The following is a 20,078-nucleotide window of genomic DNA, read 5'->3' as shown; positions in this document are numbered from 1 at the left end:
CCAATCACCTTTTCTCTACTCTTGGAGTTGCGAGTCATGCTATAAAACCAAGTGTGCTTCTGAATAAACTTGTCTCTTTCTTCCTGTCATGAAAGATGACCATGTAGCTGTGCATCTTATTTCTGCTGCACTTAAAGGGTTAAAACCCCTTTCTACGGCTACAGGGTGGGTTTTATCTAAATAGGTAAATTGTAATACACATGTAGTGACTGACTATAAGCAACACACTTGTAGAATCACATGTCCATCTAAGGTTAGGAGTTATCTAACATTGGACCTGAGGCCTGAATAAAATGATGCCCTCTTCAACACCAAATTAGTTTTAAGGAGTCTTATTTTGATATTTTGGAGATTTGGTGACAGCAGGGCCTCACAGAACCAAGGTGTCAACTGTGACACTATGGAACCTCAAGGAACAAAGGGGCCTTTTGACACTGTGGGAGCTCATGGAACCAAAATCCATTTTGAAAGAGTGGAGCCACATGGAACCTATGGTCCCTTGTGACACTGCAGGTCCAAGGAGACCATTGTGGCACTGAGAAACCTCATGGAACCAAAAGTCCATTGTGACAGATAAAGGCCTCATGGAACCAAGGGGTCATTGTGACACTGTGGGGCCACATGGAGCCAATGGTCCATTGTTCTACTGCAGATCCAAGGAGGCCATGGTGACACTGTGGAACCTCCTGCAACCATGGGTGCATTGTGACACTGCAGGGCCTCCCAGAACCAAGGTGACCATGTTATACTACAGAACCTCGTAGAACAAATGGTCCATGGTGACATTGCAGAACTGTTGCTGAGAGTATGAAAGCTCATGGAACCTGAAGTTCATTGTGACCAAGGGGCCATTGTGACACTGAGGATCCAAGGAGACCATTGTGACACTGAGGACCCTCATGGAACCAAGGGTCCATTGTTACATTGTGGGGACTCATGGAACCAAAGGCCTATTATGACATTGCAGGATCTCATGGAACAATGGAGACAGCTATGAAACAGAACCACAGAATGAGCGAGGTTGGAAAGGACCTGTGAGATCATCTAGGCCAACCTATGACCTAACATCACCTCACCAACTAAACCATGGCTCTGAGTGCCACGTCCAGTCTTTTTTTAAATGCCTCCATGGGTAGTGACTCCACCACCTCCCTGGGCAGAAGATTCCAGTGCCCAATCACTCTTTCAGTGAAGAACTTTTTTCCTGATGTCAGACGTGTCCTACCGCTGGCTCACCTTCAGACTGTGTCCTCTCGTTCTGTCAGTGGTTGTCTTGGAGAGGAAAAAGACCCCCACCTGACTACACCCTCTGTTCAGGTGGTTGTAGAGAGTCTCCCTGGAGACCATTGGAGCCATTGGGGCCATTGTAGCACGGCAGGGCCTCATGGAATCAAGGGGACCACAGTGACAGTTTGGGGCTTGGTGGGATAAAGGGGCCATTCTGACACCATGGAAACAAGGAGAATTTTGTTACAGTACCGGGCATCATGGAGCCAAGGATGTCATTGTGGCACAGCAGGGCCTAATGGAACCAAGGAGACCATGATGAGGCCACGTGGAACCAAAGGACCATTGTGGCACTGCAGGGACTCATGGAATCAAGGGCACAAGAGTGACACTGAGCTCCAGGGAACCAAGAGGGCATCCTTACGTTGAAGAACCAAGGCTACCATAGTGACACTGTGGGGCTCCATGGAATGGAGGGGCCATTGTGACACTGTGGAGTCTCATGGAATCATGTAGGGACACATATTGAGAAAGCAAGAAAATTACAGCCTGAAAAATATTCCAGGCTGCAGCTTCTCAGCTCTGTTCCCAGCTAATAACCTGGTCCAGCTCAAGGCTAGGGAGAATTTCTCCCAGGGTGATAATTTGGTCAAAATAAAAAAGAATTAATAACAAGATAGAACACCTGTTGTGGTGCCTGACCAGGCCCTGGGAATGGGGTGTCTTGTCTCTGAACCAATCACCTTTTCTCTACTCTTGGAATTGCGAGTCATGCTATAAAACCAAGTGTGTTTCTGAAGAAACTTGTCTCTTTCTTCCTGTCATGAAAGATGACCATGTAGCTGTGCATCTTATTTCTGCTGCACTTAAAGAGTTAAAACCCCTTTCCACACCTGCAGGGAGGTGCTGAAGGGTCGTGCAGGGACGTTGGGGATCCTATCAGAACTTTTTGGGGAATTGATAGGGTGCCCCTCCCTGCCAAGCCTGGTGATCTAGGGGCTCAGTGTGTTGGGGAATTGGGGTCATCCAGAGTTTCTAGGGGGCATCAGGGATACTGGGGTGACCTGGAGGGAATTGAGGGTCTGGTGCAGGTTCAGGATTCCCAGAGGTGGATGGGGAATCAAAGTCACTCCTCCGTTTTTCCTTTGCAGATGCCAGGAAACACCAGGAAACGTGACTGCAGGCTCTGACCATGATTTGTGTTTTCCCCAAATCTCCAGGACCTCCCATCCTCTTCCACACATCCCCTTATTCCCACGGAGCCCCCATGGTGGAGGATCCTCAGGTGACCAATGTGGAGCTGCAGGGGCCACATGGGCAACCATGGGAACCCCGTGACATCTGTGACATTCTACAACAAAAGTTGTGACCCTCGGGGAAGTGGGAGGCACTGGAGTGATGGGAAGGCCCCATAGTGGGAGCAGAGATTGGGCAGCACCCAGGGCCCCTGGGCTGGGGGAAACTGAGCCTGCAGTGACCTCGGCTGGGGGTACTGAGAGCTGTGGGGAGAATTTGGAGGGTCTTGTTTGGGCTCCAGGGGGATCACTGGGTGGGTTTTCAGGAATATTGGTGTGGCACTGGGAGATCCTGGAGGGTTCAGGGAACTCTTGGAGGGTCATGCAAGGATGTTGGGGGATCTTTCTGGGGTCCTGGGGGAGTTTGAGGGGTGCCCCTACCTGCCAGGCTTCGAGTTTTGTTGCTCAGAGGGTCGGGAGCACGGGGGGCAATGGGGGCACTGTGGTGGTGCAGAAGTTCTGGGGGATTCAGGGGTGCTTGAAATGTCTGGGGGCAATCAGGGGTACAGTGGGAATCGGGGTGCAGTGGGAATTTTTGTATCCCATGGGTTGTTGGAGCTGCCAAGGTCCCAGGAAGGGTCAGGGGTCCCGGGGTCCCCATGGTCACTCCCTCCCATTTTCCTTGCAGCTGCCAGGAAGCCCCAGCACAGGTGAGTGGGAGGGTCTGGCCAGGACTCCCCTTTCCCCCCTGCCCCAGACTCCACCCAGAACCCCAGTTATCCCCATAGGACCCCCTGGAGGAGGGGGCAGTGATGGACCCCCATGTTGTGGGCACTGAGTGGGTAGGGGGTGAGTATGGGGGGGACATGGGCACGTCACCCACGGGTGTCACCCCCACCCAGGTCTCCAACCCTGGAGGCTCTCTCAGGTCCCCGCCCAGCACATCCCCCAGGTGACCCACACAGAGCTGCTGGGACCCCAAGGACGACAGCAGGACCTCGGTGACATCTACGAGAACGTGCTGTGACACTGGGGGCACTGGAGGTTCCTTTCCTAGGGCACCCCCCCTTTGGCACCCCCCAGGCTCCCATGGGTGCCCACCCTGACCAGGAGGTGGCCATGAGTGGTGGGTCCCATCTGGGGCTGCCAGAGCTCCACGTTCCCGTGCTCCCAGTGCTCCCAGTATCCCCAGGGGCTTCCCATTCCCTCCCCCAGTGCCAGGGGGCACAGGACCCTTGTCCCTCTCATTGGACACAAAATGCAGCTTTGGGATTAAACTGGGAGAAATGGTTTTTGTTTGTTCAGCTCTGCCTGCTCAGCTCAGACCGAGGAGGGTCCCCGTCAGGTTGAGCAGATCCTTGTGGGATTTGCAGCAGTTTTGGGGCTCTCTCAGTGCCTTGGGCACAGGGACCAAATGATCAATTGCTGCATTTCCGGACTGGTTCCCTCGCAGCTGCCCCCGCAGGGGGGGGTTTCCAGCCAGCCCTGCTCTGAAAACCATCAAAGGCCCTGGCAGAGCCACTGCTGGGGCTTACACCGGGTTTTGTGCTTCTTGCAGGGCTGAGCAAACCACAGCCACGCCTTTTTCCCCCACAGAATTCTCACCTTTGCAGCAGCTCGAGAGCTGCGAGAATCAAAGCCAAGGGGGCAGGGGGAGCCTCAGGTCCTGGCTGCCACCTGGGGCTGGCCAGAGCAGGGCTGGCCAATGCCCATCCCTGTGCCCTGGGCTGGGCCATGGCTGGGCCCCACACTTGGATGGCCACTGGCTTCAAGGAGGAGCAGTTTGGGAGCTCCTTCCTGCCTGGGGCTCCATTCCCAAGCTGCTCTTGCTGGCTCAGATCCTGCGGGGGTCAAGTGAAAATGGAGATGTCTGGAACAGAATTTCTCCCAAAACCCAATAAACCCAATGTTGCTAAGCCCTCAGGACAGAAATGTCATGCAGGGGATTTTGGGGAGCAGGAGAGGGAGGGGGAAGCCTCCCAAGAGCTTCACAAGTGTTCCATGTGCAGGGTCTCATCCATCTCCTGGTTGCCAGCACTGAGACCCTGCAGGGGTTTTGGGTATGAGGGTGGGCTTTGGGTGTTTTTGGGGTGTCTGTGCCCTTCCTGACTGGCACCAGGCCGTGTCCTTCCCTCCCCACTCATCCCTGCTGGGGTTTTTCCCCCACAGAATGATCTTGGTGGGCTGTGGGATGGGGCCGAGGTGCTGCACCTGTGAGGGTTCCCAAATGGGGATTGAGGGCTCCCAGATGGGTGGGGGCAGCCAATGAGGGGGTGTAGAGTGGCCGGGTCACACCCCAAATTGGGGCACCCCAGAGGTCACAGAGGTCACAGTGGCCCACTGAGGACAGAGGGGGCTGGCAGGGCCCCCCGTGCCCTACCCTGGACAGGGACTTCCTCAGGGAATGTGTCCAGGAACCCTGCCCAGAACCACCATCCCCCAGGACAGGATCTCCCTGCTGGGATGTGTCACCACTGGAACAAAATCTGCCCAGAACGTGTCACCCCCAGAACAGGATCCCCTCAGGACAGGAACCCCTGGATGTGCCCTCCCAGGACAGAACTCCCCCCTGTGTGACTCTCAGCACAAACAGCCTCATCCTTCTGCTGCAGGAGAGAGAAAGTGAAAGTGTTGGGGGGCACAGCTGGACACCCCCATCCCCCACAGCCTCCCCACCCCTCCCTGGAGACCCCTCACCCCCTTTTCTCCCTCCCTGGATTCCCCCCCAGCCCATTCTCTGCCCAGCTGCTCCCCAGGATTTCTGAGCCAAGAACTGGGAGTGGTGGGGAATGGCACAAAAGTGAAGAAAATAAGGAAACCAGAGAAATAAAGAGAGGAAAAAGTCAAGCGTGGGGAGGGCACAGAAGCAGAGCTGCTCAGGATCCCCATGTGATGCCTGCCCAGGAAACACTCCAGGGGGGCAACGTTGGGCCCTGGGTCACCCCAAAATCTGAGGCACCCAGGGTAGGAGTGGTGACCCATGGGGCCTACCCAGGCACTGCCCATCCCTGGCACTCCCATTCCCCTGGGAACCCAACCATGGGACAACCATTCCTTCTGTCCCCTCTTCCCTGGGACCCCCATGCCATGACTGCCACTCCCCAGGATCTCCATTCCCAAGGACCCTCATCCTGGTAGTTCCAGCCCCTGGGACCCCTCCCTTCCCTTGGGGACCAAGATTCCCCCAGGACTCCCATTCCCCTGACACCCCAATCCCTGGGGTCCATCCCATGATCACAAATCCCTGAAGGCCACATTGTTCTGGGATTCTCATCCCTGAGTTTGAATCCACCCAACCCTTGGGACCCCCATTCCCATCCCTGGAACTCCAGTCCCCTGGACACCCATCCTTGGCCCCCTGCACCTCCTCAGCCTCCAAATTCCGGCAACATCCTGTCCCACCATGTCCCACCATCACCCCCATGTCCTACAAGGTCCCCACCCTGCCCCCATCCTGTCCCACCCTGCCCCCACCGAGGGCCACCTACACATGGGGACGAGAGCTGACCTCGCTTCCTGTCCCTTCATCCGAAGAGCCGCCAGCCAGGGGACAGGGGACAGCCACAGCAGTGAGTGACAGCCAGTGCCCATGGCTGGGGACACCGGGATGGCCGGGAAGGTGGCTCTGCTCCTGTGGGGTGAGTGCCCCGGGCACGGGCCTGATGACCCTGGGGACGGGCCCTGGTGAGGCAGAGAGGGGTGGGGAGGGGGCACAGGGGGGCTGCGGGGTCCCCTGAGGTCCCCAAGGCCAGCACAGCCAGTGGGGGACAGAGCCAGTGGCTCCTCAGTGTGACCGGGGTTTTGGGGTGGCCCTGGGAACAGGAAAAGGGGAACTGGGATGTGGGAGAGGGATGTGGAGACAGGGATGGGGGACAGAGTTTTGGGGACAGGGATGTCAGGTTTGGCTCCACGGGGCTGGGGCAGCTGTGGGGACAGGGACAAGGGGAGAAGCACCACGGGGATGTGGCCGTGGGGCTGGCGGGGGTGAGCTGTGCCAGCACGGGCTGGCCGTGGTGTCCCTGTCCCCGAGGCGTCCGTGCCACCCGGACGTGTGACACAGAGCTGTCCCCTGGGAGCCTCTCCAGACCTGTTGGGGACCGTGCCCGGGCATTTTCCCACAAGAAGCCGTGTCCCCACGGGGACAGCTCGGGGACAGCCTCACACCCTGTCCCCACGGAGCCAATTCCACCTTGCCCTGTCCCTTCTCCCTTCCAGCCCAGACCCTCAGCCTCGCTGGTGAGTCCTCGGGGGATGCCATGCCCCCACCCCGCTGTCCCCAGCCCCTTGGTGGCCCTGGCAGGCTGGTGTCCCCTGTCCCCCGCAGGTGCCCAGACCCCCCAGCTCCTGGTGGAGCCCCCCTGGACGCCGGCGGTGCTGAGGGACCGGGTGACACTGACCTGCCAGGGCTCGGGGACCGCCCGTGCCACCACCTGGTACAAGGACGGGCGGCGCTGGGGGCAGGAGGGACGTGACCGCTTCCCTGTCACCGAGAGTGGCACCTACCAGTGTCAGAGACCCGGCAGTGGGCTCAGCCCCCCCGTCATGGTGTCAAATGGTGAGGGGGGATCTGAAATGCTCAGGGTGGCTCCCTGATAACTCTGGGTGGGCTCCACTCCGTGGGTGGCCTCACAACCCTCGTGTGACAGGCGAGAGCCTGTCCCCTGCACACAGGGACATCCCAGTGCATCCCAGTGCATCCCAGTGCACCCCAGTGTGGTGGGACTCCCGTGGTGACAGCTGTGCCACGGGGCTGCTCCTGGTGTCCCTGGGACCCTCCTGCGCAGTGGACACTCCAGCCAGATGTCCCCGGTGCCGTGGGCACCCACTTTGGACCTGTCTCGGGCTCCTCAGTGACACGGGACCCTCCTGTCCCACAGACCCGCTGGTGCTGCAGGTGCCAGCACGGGCGCTGCTGGAGGGGGACACGGTGACACTGCGCTGCCGGGGCTGGCAGGACAACCGTGTCACCAGGGTGCGATTTTACAAGGACAGCAAGGATCTAGTGGGGTCCCTCAGGGGCGCCAAGCTGTCCCTGTCCCCCCTGAAGCTGCACAACAGCGGCCGCTACGGCTGCGGGGGCTTGGGGGCCTCAGGATTGACACTGTCAGCACCGGTGACAGTGACAGTGCACGGTGAGCACCCCCACGGCTGGAACTCCGATATCCTGACACCCCCAAAGCCACTTCTCAGTGCAATCAGAGTCACAGTCGCCACCCCCATCTCCTTCCCAGAGCTCTTCCCGGTGCCGGTGCTGAAGGGTCCCCCCGAGCTCACCGAGGGGTCCCCCCTCAATCTCAGCTGCCTCAGCACCCCCAGCCCCCTGCGGCCCCGAGCCCCCCTCCTGTACAGCTTTTACCGGGACGGGCAGATGCTGCAGGGCCCGCAGGGCTCCCCGCAGCTCCTGGTGCCCGCCGTGGGGGTCTCCCACTCGGGGAATTACAGGTGCGAGGTGCTCTCCGAGGGGGGGGCCGTGCGGAAGAGCAGCTCCCGGCTCGGCGTCACGGTGCGCAGTGAGTGCGGGGATGGGCACGGGGAGCCCCCACCGCCCTCCCAGATCTCCCATCCCTGCTCAATCCTCTGCATGCCCCCCCTCCTTCCCAGCTCTCTCCCTGGGTCCCCCCATTGCCCATTGCATCCCTCCCAGATCCCCTTACCCATCCCTGGGTTCCTCTCTCCCTCTCTGAGGCCCTTCAATTGTCCACAGGTCCCTCCATCCCTGTCTGGGTCCCTAAACCGTTCCCTGTGGTTCCCTTCAACCCTCTCCATGTGTCCCCTCGCTGAATCTCCCATCCTTCCACCCCTTTCCAAGCCTCACTCCGTCTCTGTGCCCCCTTTTTCCTCACTGGGATCCCCCCAGCCCTCTCTGATCCTCCCTCTCCATGAGTCCCTCACTGCTCCCTGCTGTCCCCCACTCGTCCCATGTCCCCAGTCCCTCCTGTGTCCTCCCCACAGGGGTCCCGCTCTCTGGTGTGTCCCTGTCGGTGCAGCCCCCCGGGGGACAGGTGGCACTGGGGGACCACCTGGTGCTGAGCTGCGCAGTGGCCATGGGGACAGGTCCCCTGTCCTTCTCCTGGCTCCGGGAGGGTTCGCAGACACCACTGGGCACCGGTCCCCGCCTGGAGCTGCGGCACGTTGGGGACAATGACAGCGGCCACTACAAGTGCCGGGCCAGCAACAGGGACAGCGTGGCTGAGAGCCCCACTCTGAACGTCACTGTCGTGGGTGAGTGGAACCCTTGGGCTGGGGGTGACCCCACCCACAGCATCCCCAATTCCACACATCCCAAATTCCACCTCATCCCCCCCACACCAGCCCCAGCCCAGCTCACAGTGCCAGCCCTGGTGTCACAGACCAGCGAACAGGGACCCTCTGGCTCCAGGGATCCCCACCCAGGACATCCAAGCCATGCATCCCTAAGCCCAGCTGTCACATTCCCCACTGCACATCATGTCACATTCACCCTACTGAGCGTGACCCTCCCAGAGCACTGAGACCCTTGGCATTGGGGTGATGCCCCCGTTGATGTTCCTCATGGCACCCATCACATCCCACCCACGCCATTCTGTGCCCCCCACCAGGTGACAGCCATCCCCACCCTTGGACACGGCATCCCTCATCCCACCTTCCCCTCACCCTCATCTCATCTTCATCCCCCACTCCTCATCCATCACATGCTCTCCTCCCACACCTCATGATGACCCCCAGCACCATGGGGTCACCGTCCTGGGTGAAGGAGACCCTCTGTATCCAGGAGTCACCATGCAGACTCCCTCATCCCCCTCACCAGGTGCCAGAACCTGTCCCCGGCCTCAGCCCTGTCTGTGTCCCCGCAGTGCCCGTGGCCAATGCCACCATCACCCCTGGTCCCCCGGCACTCCAGGTGCATGCAGGTGACTCTGTGACCCTGAACTGCTCGGTGCAGGTGGGCTCAGCCCCTGTCACCTTCACCTGGCTGCACGATGGGCAGGAAGTGGGCCGGGGTCCCCTCCTGGATCTTGGGGACATCGATGTGGGACATTCAGGCACCTACCAGTGCGTGGCCACCAACCAGCTGGGACAGGACGGGCACCGCGTGTTCCGGGCACTCAGCCCAGAGCTGGCCCTGGAGGTGACACCACAGGGAACCACTGGACACTGGAACAGAGGTGGGATCACACGGGGTCATTGGGATTGCAGGACCCCTGTAGTGACAGGTGACCCCGATTTGTCCCTTCTGTCCCCAGCAGTGGCCGCAGGCATTGGCGGGTCCCTCCTCTTCCTGGTCCTCCTCCTGGGTGTAGCTGTGCGCTGGCATCGGTGGAACAACATGGGTGGGTGACAATGGGGACCATGGGGACCCTGGGGAGCTGGGGACCACCTGCCTGTTGGGGTGATGGGGTGGCACCCAGAGCCTCTGACTTGGCAATGATGGCTCAGGACCTTTGGTCAGGGTCCTGAAGGATTTGGGGTGGTGTTGGAGGGACTTGCAGGGATTTTGGGGGTTCTTTCAGTGATCCTGGGGGAATGTGGAGGCTACCCCATACCTGGCAGGCTTGAGCTTCAGGGGGCTCTGGGGGTCCAGAGAACAGAGCAGGGGTTCTGGAGGGCATCAGGGATGCTCAGGGGTCCTGGAGGATATTGAGGGTGTAGTCGGATTTCAGGATTGCTGAGAAGGGTCAGGACCCTGGGGACCCCACAGTTATCCCTCCCCTCTTTCCTTTGCAGATGCCAGGAAGCAGCAGGAAAGGTGAGTAGGGGGCTCAAACCACACTCTCGTCTTTGACCCCAACCCCCAAGACCTCCCATTCCCTCCCACACATCCCCTTGATTCCCTCAGGGCGCCCCCGGAGCCCCCGGCCCTCCCAGAGGAGGGGGAGGTGCTGTACACCCACGTCATGATCACCAAGCAGACGGGGGGTGAGTCCGGGCTGGGGCACATGCAGAGGGACACGTCACCCATGAGTGTCCCCCCGCCCAGATGCCACAGCCCGTGTCTCTTGCAGCGTCCCCCCGTCCCACCACACTCCAGGATCCCCAGGTGACCTATGTGGAGCTGCCAGCAACCCATGGGCGACTGCGGGAATGAGGGGACATCTACAGGAGTGCGCTGTGACACTCGGGGCATGGCTGGGCACTGGGGGGCTCTGGGGGCACTGGGGGCACTGGGGGACCTCACCCATGGGCAGCCACACATGTGTGTCCCCTGCACTGTTCCCGTGGGTGCCCAACATTCACGGGTAGGTGGGCACAAGTGTGAGGCAGCACAGGGCATCCAGAGCTCCACATGACCCCAGAACCCACAAGGATTTCCCCACCCCCCCCTTCCACTATCACCAGTGGCTCCCCATTCCACATCCAAGTGCCCCCAGTACCCTCAGAGACTTCTCCATTCCCTCCAAACTGTGCTGCCAGTACCCCCAAGGGCTCCCTCTTTCCCCTCCCAGTGCCTCTCCATTGCTCCCAGTGGATCCAGGTGGTTCCCATTCTCTCTCCCAGTACCCCTGTACTCCCAGTGCCTCTGCAATGCCCCTCTCAGCACTCCCAGGACACCCACGGCTCGACATCTCTCCTCCCAGTGCCACGCGAACACAGGACTCGTTTCCCTCTTACTGGCACCAAAATGCAGCTTTTTGGTTCAACTGCCAGAGATGGTGTTTCTTTGTTCAGCTCTGTTGGGCTTTAGGAATGGGATTCTCCAATTTTGGGCTGCCACTCAAAACCAGTGCTTTGGATTCCCTTCTGCCCTGTCTCAAACCCCTCCTGTGCTGTGTTCCCCACATGATGATGTCCCAAAAGGCCTGGGGGGATTCTGGACCCTCCCCCTTTTCCTGAGAAGCCAGGATCAGGCCATGGCACAGGGTGGGGTGTCAGGGATAGGAAAAGTTTGATGTCTCAAAATATTTTGGAACACCTGTGTGTGGCAGGGCTGGGTCAGGCCTTGCTTTTGGTGGCACAGGGCCCCGTGTGTCATTCAGTCTGTCAGCCATAGCACACTGGGGACAGTGTGACGCTCTGCCAAACCCAGCTCCTGATTACCTGAGGGACCAGGAGTCCCACCTTGGCAGAGGGCCCTTGGTGGCCCAAGGGCTTAAAAAGCAGAGCAAGAGGTGGCCAAGTGTCTGACTTTGTCTGCTCTTGAAGTGCCTGCCCCATTCATGCTGGAACCCAGGAGTTGGAAACTGTCATGATTTAAAAGAGAAACACCTGCCATAGAAAGCAGGAACTCTCCTGGATTGGAAAGAGGACCTATGCCTCCAAATTTTTTTAAGTGTGAAGTTTATGGGGCTTCCAGGCAAAAATGTAGGAAAATGAATAACAGTTCATTGCTAGGAAATTTCTAGAACAGAACAGAACAAACAGCAACACAAGAAAAGAAATTTCCAACCCGCTCAGGGCAGTTCATCTTTGTGCAGTTATGACCACGGCCAGCAGGGGGCGCTGCAGGGAGCACTCCCGGCCAGCAGGGGGCGCTGCAGGGAGCACTCACAGCCAGCAGGGGGCGCTGCAGGGAGCACTCCCGGCCAGCAGGGGGCGCTGCAGGGAGCACTCCCGGCCAGCAGGGGGCACTGCAGGGAGCGATCACAGCCAGCAGGGGGCGCTGCAGGGAGCACTCACAGCCAGCAGGGGGCGCTGCAGGGAGCACTCATAGCCAGCAGGGGGCGCTGCAGGGAGCACTCACAGCCAGCAGGGGGCGCCCCGGTGCCGCTCGAACCCCTCAGGGGCCATGGCGGCCTCGTCGGGAGGGACGAGAGGAAATCGCTCCTTTTGCAAACTCAGGGGCACCAATCGGTCCCGGCACCATCCCCGGCAGTGCCCGGGCAGGACAGACGAAGGCAGCAGCTTGGCTCCTAGTGCCCAGTGGCAGCGTAGCAGTGTCCCGGGGCCAGGCACACACCCTGCTAAACTCCTGCGATTGCTCTCCCTGATGCCGAACAGAAAGAAGGCAGCACCAACCCCAGGCAGGTCTCAGGTGCTCAACAGCACCTCTCCTGGCTTTACACCACACTTCCTGAAAACCCTCAGCCTTTCACTCCCTTTTTTTCCTTCAGCCCAGGCACAGCATCTTTGGGAATGTTAAATTCCCCTGCGATGTTGAGGAAAGCAGGTGCTCCTTGCTGACAGTGCCAGGCCTCCTCAGGGGGCTCCACACCACATTTGGAGCTCCTTGTCTTCCTGGGCCACTGCTGGTCCTGACACAGCAGCCACGGGCGGAGGAGGAGGAGAAGGAGGAGGAGTCTGAGAGCAGAACCACAGATCCGAGGGCTCTGCAGCTTCAGTTGCAGCTCCAGGGACAGCCAGGGATAGGAGCAGTGGCTTCGGAGGGATGAATGGGGTAAAAGTGGAGCTGCTTGGGCCAATGCCCCTGATCTGCTCTGGGTGCTCCAGACCCTTAAGGAGCTGTTGTAATTACCACCAGGGTTCCCAAAATTCAGCTGTGCTGCTAAACCATCCCTGTGCACAAACACACGACTCTGCTGCCTCTCCCTGGGATTTTGGGCTACTATGGCAGCAATGGACACATTTTAGGGGTCAGATGCCCCCCAGCTCTGCCCACAAGAAGATTTTGTGGCTGCCAGGAAGGTTTCCTGGAGCTTCTCACCTTCGCCACTGCACAGGGATGGGCATTGGCCAGCCCTGCTCTAGCCAGCCCCAGGTGGCAGCCAGGACCTGAGGCTCCCCCTGCCCCCTTTGCTTTGATTCTCGCAGCTCTCGAGCTGCTGCAAAGGTGAGAATTCTGTGGGGGAAAAAGGCGTGGCTGTGGTTTGCTCAATCCTGCAAGAAGCACAAAATCCGGTGTGAGCCCCAGCAGTGGCTCTGCCAGGGCCTTTGATGGTTTTCAGAGCAGGGCTGGCTGGAAACCCCCCCTGCGGGGGCAGCTGCGAGGGAACCAGTCCGGAAATGCAGCAATTGATCATTTGGTCCCTGTGCCCAAGGCACTGAGAGAGCCCCAAAACTGCTGCAAATCCCACAAGGATCTGCTCAGCCTGACCGGGAGCCTCCTCGGCCTGAGCTGAGCAGGCAGAGCTGAACAAACCAAAACCATTTCTCCCAGTTTAATCCTAAAGATGCTTTTTGTGTCCAATGAGAGGGACAAGGGTCTTGTGCCCCCTGGCACTGGGGGAGGGAATGGGGAGCCCCTGGGGATACTGGGAGCACTGGGAGCACTGGAACGTGGAGCTCTGGTAGCCCCAGATGGGGCCCACCACTCGTGGCCATCTCCCAGTCAGGGTGGGCACCCATGGGAGCCTGGGGGGTGCCAAAGGGGGGGTGCCCTAGGAAAGGAACCCCCAGTGCCCCCAGTGTCACAGCACGTTCTCGTAGATGTCACCGGGGTCCTGCTGTCGTCCTTGGGGTCCCAGCAGCTCTGTGTGGGTCACCTGGGGGATGTGCTGGGCGGGGACCTGAGAGAGACTCCAGGGTTGGAGACCTGGGTGGGGGTGACACCCGTGGGTGACGTGTCCCCCCCATACTCTCCCTCTGCCCACTCAATGCCCACGACATGGGAGTTTATCACTGCCCCCTATTCCAGGGGGTCCTATGGGGATAACTGGGGTTCTGGGTGGAGTCTGGGGCAGGGGGGAAAAGGGGAGTCCTGGCCAGACCCTCCCACTCACCTGTCCTGGGGCTTCCTGGCAGCTGCAAGGAAAAGGGGAGGGAGTGACCATGGGGACCCCGGGACCCCTGACCCTTCCTGGGACCTTGGCAGCTCCAACAACCCATGGGATACAAAAATTCCCACTGCAAACCCCGATTCCCACTGCACCCCTGATTGCCCCTGGACATTCCAATCACCCCTGAATCCCCCAGAACTTCTGCACCACCACAGTGCCCCCATTGCCCCCCGTGCCCCCGACCCTCTAAGCAACAAAACTCGAAGCCTGGCAGGTAGGGGCACCCCTCAAAGTCCCCCAGGACCCCAGAAAGATCCCCCAACATCCCTGCATGACCCACCAGGAGTTCCCCAAACCCTCCAGGATCTCCCAGTGCCACATCAATATTCCTGAAATCCCATCCATGGATTCCACTGGAGTCCAACCAAGACCCTCCAAATTCCCCCCACAGCTCTCAGTAGCCCCAGCCGAGGTCACTGCAGGCTCAGTTTCCCCCAGCCCAGGGGCCCTGGGTGCTGCCCAATCTCTGCCCCCACTATGGGGCCTTCCCATCACTCCAGTGCCTCCCACTTCCCCGAGGGTCACAACTTTTGTTGTAGAATGTCACAGATGTCACGGGGTTCCCACGGTTGCCCATGTGGCCCCTGCAGCTCCACATTGGTCACCTGAGGATCCTCCACCATGGGGGCTCCGTGGGAATAAGGGGATGTGTGGAAGAGGATGGGAGGTCCTGGAGGTTTGTGGAAAACACAAATCATGGTCAAAGCCTGCACTCACCTTTCCTGGTGTTTCCTGGCATCTGCAAAGGAAAAATGGAGGGGTGACTTTGATTCCCCATCCACCTCCGGGAATCCTGAACCTCCACCAGACCCTCAATTCCCTCCATTCCACCCATGTGGATCCACCAGTGAAAGGCCACAATGATACCCATGAGCAGCACCAGGAACAAGAGGGACCCAACCACCCATGCAGCCTCTGCAGGAAATAGACAGGGACACACTGGGGTCCCCGGGGTCACCCCAGAGGTTCTGCAATCCCAGTGACCTCATGAGCTCCCCTCCTGTGCCCTGTTCCATTTGTGTCACTGCCAAGGACACAGCAGGGGGTGAACCTGGGTCATCTATGATCAAGGGATTGCAGACCCACATAGGAACTCCGAGTGACCCCACCTGTGCCTCCATGTCCCCAGGGTGTCACCTCCAGGGCCAGCTCTGGGCTGAGTGCCCGGAACACACCGTGCCCGTCCTGTCCCAGCTGGTTGGTGGCCACGCACTGGTAGGTGCCTGAATGTCCCACATCGACGTCCCCAAGATCCAGGAGGGGACCCCGGGCCACGTCCTGCCCATCGTGCAGCCAGGTGAAGGTGACAGGGGCTGAGCCCACCTGCACTGAGCAGCGCAGGGTCACGGGGTCACCTGCATGCACCTGGAGTGCCGGGGGACCAGGGGCGATGGTGGCATTGGCCACGGGCACTGCGGGGACACAGACAGGGCTGGCACCTGGCGTGGGGGAACGGGGGGACGGGAGGTATGGGTTTGATGGGGAAATGTCGTGGATGGGGTGACCTCATGGAGAGTCTACAGAGAGCGATGAGGAGACACAGGCCAGAGGCTGGGGAACTCAAGAAAGATGTCTGGGGGTGTTTGTGGTTGAATTGTTCCCTTTTCTTTCTGTGGAATTTTTCCCATTGTTATGCTAAGTATTTGTGGCTACACCTTAGTAGCAATAGTTTTCTCTCGCAGGGGGTGGGGGATAGGGGGACACCGGAAAAGGAAAGGTGGGACAGGGGTCTGGGGGGGCTCTCGCTCTCTCGCTTGGCTCGTGGAGTGGGAGGACGGCCCGGGCTCTGATCTGGCATCTCCCCTGCCATCCCAGCGCTGAGATCCACGCTCCCTGCTATCAAACACCGCTCTGCTCCTCTCCCACCTCATCCTCCTACCTCCGGACCCTCTGCCGAGCACCACGACCGACACCGTGAGGGGGAGTCGCCTCCCCATCCCTCTCACCCCTGGGCCCCCGCCATCACCCAGCCCTCTTCAACTGTGCGGGACCTGCCCTGCCCCCAGCACCGGGAACTGAGCGCAGGGAGACGGCCTGTGGCCAAAAGGGACTGGAGCTGAGCTAGACTGTTCTGTTCTGTTGTCAGTTTTTATAGCTGTTGTTGTTTTCTGCCTTGTTAGATATCAGTAAAGAACTGTTATTCCTATCCCCACATGTCCTGCCTGAAGGCCTCTGATTTAAAACTGAAATAATTAAAAGGGAGGGGGTTGCATTCTGCATCTCAGGAAAGGGGTTCTCGCCTTTGCTTAGCAAATACCTGTCTTTCAAACCGAGACATCAATAAATACCTCTGCACAAAAAGCTGAAATAATTGCTTTAACTCGCCCCCTAAAGATCACAAGAAATACATATATATTTATAGAGACTCAAGATACACATTTAGAGTTATACATGCACATGGAGCCATCTGGAAAAAGAAAAGACTGTTAAACTCACAGAAGAAAAGTAACAAACACGTGCAAGAAATATTGTGGCTACTAAAAGCAGTTTAGCTACCTGAGCAAATAGCAATTATGCACATTAAAGCACACCAAAAAGTGAGCTCAAAATTGGAAAAAAGAAATGAGCTAGCAAACAAAGAGGCAAAAGATGCAGCAAAAGGTGAAATAATGATTAAAGAAGCTTTAATTCCAAATAAACAAATCTCCCTTGAAAGTAAGCCAGTATATACCAAAAAGAATAGAAAACTAATTAAAAATCAAGAAAGAACATATAACCAAAAGAGATGAGCTGTTACTGCAGAAGGGACAATGGCCATCCCTTCTCACCTGTTATAGTCATTAGTAAAGAAAGAGCACCAAAAAACACACTGGGGAATAGATGCCCTGGTTCAGGTTCAGGTAACCCGACAGTGTGACATTTGCCTCCAAGCCAAACCCAGAAATATTCCCAAACCAATTTTTCCTGAAAAGTTTTTTGTTCCAAGAAAATAGAAGAGGCATTCATTCAAAAAAAGAAGAAAAGAAAAGGAAAATAAAACAAAACAAAACAAAACAAAACAAAATAAAATAAAATAAAATAAAATAAAATAATCACAGACGTTTTGGAGTTTATATAAACCAGAATACTTAGATAAAAACATGGACCTAGATAAAGGGAAATCTATCATTAAAACCATTCTGTTTAAATCCACCTGTTATGAATATTGTGTTTTCTAAATAAATTGTATTTGATACCAGTCTGTAAAACAAGATTTCCACGGCTTGAAAGATTTTGCAAAATCAGATTTCCTGCCTTTGTGCAATCAATTGCAACCTATCTGCTAAGACCAGACTTCCCACTTCTGCTGTTCTTTATCGACCAAGGCCAGATGGTTACTTGACAAACCATCTGGACAGCGGTGCCATGGATGTTTCTTTGACCACTACTGCTTACTTAGCAGAATTATGACAGCAAAAAAAATAACAACTATTGATTACTACAAGGAAAACCATACTATAAAAAGGAGCTGCAAACCAAGGTTCGGTGGAGCGTAGTGTGGGCGGTGACCCCTCACATTCCCCAGCGCGCTGCTTGCTCTGTCTATATCAAATAAAGCAATCTAAATTTTGCTGAATATCAAGACTTTTGTTTCTCATTTCTAACACGAGGATACTTCGTCTGCCCGGCCCTGGAGTGGCTGCGGGAGGCCAGGTCTACCCGGCTCCGGGGCCGGAGGCGTCCTGGATCGGACAGGTCTGCCCCGTTCCGGCGGGACGGGCGAATTTGGGCAGGGCTGGGTAGACCTGTTGTCCCCACCGGGCTCCGATGTTCACCAGGGGCTCGCTGTTTGTGGCTGCCTCCAGCTGTGCCACGCGGGCGGTCACCGGCGCAAGGAAAGTGCAGCCCCCGAGGGGAAGAGTGGCGTGGCTTTGTCCGGGTTCCCGTCCCACCCAGCTTCCAGGGACAGGCGAGCCGAGAGGTGATGCCAGAGCCGCTCCCCGGCCGAGGCGAGGCGAGGCGGGGACAGAGAGAAGCCGCGAGCGTGTCCCGCTCGGGCCCGGCTGCCGCTGGCTTCGTGAAGGGGGGCGGGCGCCCGCTCGCTCCTCCGGGGATGGCGGCGGGCGAGGCGGCGGCGCCTCGTCCCTTTTCTGCCGGGCCTTAAGCCGGGGCCCGCCCGCTCGCCGGGGGCGGCGTTTTCGGCTCTCGGCCAGGTGCCGTGGCCGGCAGCCGGGGCTGGACTGTGGCCAGGGTTGTGTTGAGGCCGCCGAGGCTTTCCCCGGCCCCTTCCCCGAGAGCCCCGAGCATGGCTCGCTCGGCCGAGGTGGCTGCGCCTCCTTTCCCTCTCCCGACCTGTTTGCCGGAGTGTCCGTGTCGGAAGGGCCGCGGGGACGTGCAGTGGGGGCGTGTGGCCTCGCCTCGGCCTCGCCCGCTTGCCTGAGGGGCTCGGTGACGGGAGTCGCCCGATGAAGTTTGCGGGCCGGGGTGGCGGCACCCTGTCCCCGCCGTGTGTTGTTGAAGTCGTCCCCCTTCCTCGGCCCTAAGCCGGGGACCCGCTTAGCGGGCGGAATTTTTCAGGGTGGGCGGCGGTGGCGGTGGCCGGAACCCGGCAGAGCCCTCGGGAATGTCGTGGGCGAGGCTGGAGAGCGAGAGATGTCGATGGAGGGGTTGGGGGGAGTGAGAGGCGCGGGCCTCGCCCCCAGCCCTGGCCCGTGACCCCCGTGGCTAACACGGGTTGTATGATGCACCCTGTGCTTTTTATTTGTTTTTTATTTTTGGTCACTGTTTGCCATCCCCCGGCCTTTCCGGAGGGAATCCGATCGCTGCGGGGTGGGCAAAAGCCGCTGGCCCGTGGCATGGTCGGTGGCAGCTTCTCCCACACTTGATGGATGGGTTCCCTGGGGGCGGTGAAACGTGGCCTGCCACGGCCGCCCCTGCCCGTTGTGCACTTTTCTCACTAGGCAAACATCCTTCCATGTCGACTCTCCCAATCATTGTGAAGCAGAATTCACCAGGCCTTGGATTGTTCACCCACTGATAGGGAGTGTGAGCTGGGTTTACACCGTTGTGAGACAGGTTAGTTTTACTCTACTGATGATGTGTTGTTGCAACAGGCTGCTCCTGCTCCTTCTAAATTACTTTCTTGAAGTGTGTCCATCCTTCCTGGACCCCTTTGTTCAGAAGGACTGTTCCCCTTGAAATATCAGTACCTGATTTGGTACTCTCCAAAACTGTATCCTGAATAGACCAAAGTATGCCCTCCATAATTCCAGTGTAGAAGTTTTACTGATGCCTCTCCTTGTTTCACAGAATATTGAAAACTGGATTATTTCATGGTCACTGTACCCCAGGCAGCCTCTGACCACCACATCTCTCACCAGCCCTTCTCTGTTTGTGAACAGCAGGAGACAGAGCTTTCCTTGGGAGTGAGAGTGTTACCAAAAATTGGTTCAAATTAAAAACTCCTTAACACCAGCGCAGCATTAAAAAGCAGCATTCTTTATTTGGCTGAATACACAGGGGGACAGCTCCTCCCAAAGCCGTGCATGCTGAGCACAGGAAATTTCTGTTTATATTCTGTACTCTGCAAACATATTCATTGATTGTCGTGGACTAAACACACGTATGATAATCATTTCCCCAAAATCATGAACATATTTTCCCTCCCCTTTACCCATGGGTTCTTCTGTCCTGGGGGTCTCTCTGGTGGTCCCTGGTGGTCATTAACCCCAATGTTCCAGTTCAGCCTGGCTGAGTTGGCAGGACACTGAGGCTGGGGAACTCCCAGTTCCCCTTCTCACACAACGGGCATTGTGCAGGTTCCAGAGGCCAGTGGTTTTGGAGAGAAGAATTGTGTTAGCTCACCTGGGGTGGGCAATTTATCATCTGGTAACATGAGGTCACAGAGTGGGCTATGACATCACAGAGTGGGGTATGTGAGGTCATCGAGCAGCTATGACATCATAGGCTGTCTCTGTGACATCACAGAGCTGACTGTGACATCACAGGGCAGAGGTCTGACATCACAGGGCAGGCTGTGACATCA

At 57.8% G+C, this 20,078-nt stretch overlaps 1 protein-coding gene across 1 annotated transcript in view; it reads left to right on the top strand.

Annotated features, from left to right (window-relative positions):
* LOC148219314 (Fc receptor-like protein 4) overlaps nt 1–20,078 on the top strand; it is a 93,231-nt gene that overhangs the window by 13,158 nt on the left and 59,995 nt on the right. The window contains exons 2-4 of the mRNA XM_088157722.1: nt 7,417–7,594; nt 8,517–8,684; nt 14,250–14,327. Of these exons, the coding sequence (XP_088013848.1) occupies nt 7,417–7,594; nt 8,517–8,684; nt 14,250–14,327 (424 nt within the window). The remainder of the gene's footprint in view (nt 1–7,416; nt 7,595–8,516; nt 8,685–14,249; nt 14,328–20,078) is intronic.

This window comes from Sturnus vulgaris, unplaced genomic scaffold (genome assembly GCF_052056855.1).
Source record: "Sturnus vulgaris isolate bStuVul1 unplaced genomic scaffold, bStuVul1.hap1 Scaffold_155, whole genome shotgun sequence".
Taxonomy (NCBI): Eukaryota; Metazoa; Chordata; class Aves; order Passeriformes; family Sturnidae; genus Sturnus; species Sturnus vulgaris.
The sequence above is the reverse complement of the archived record's forward strand: the minus strand, read 5'-3'. Positions and strand labels throughout refer to the sequence as shown.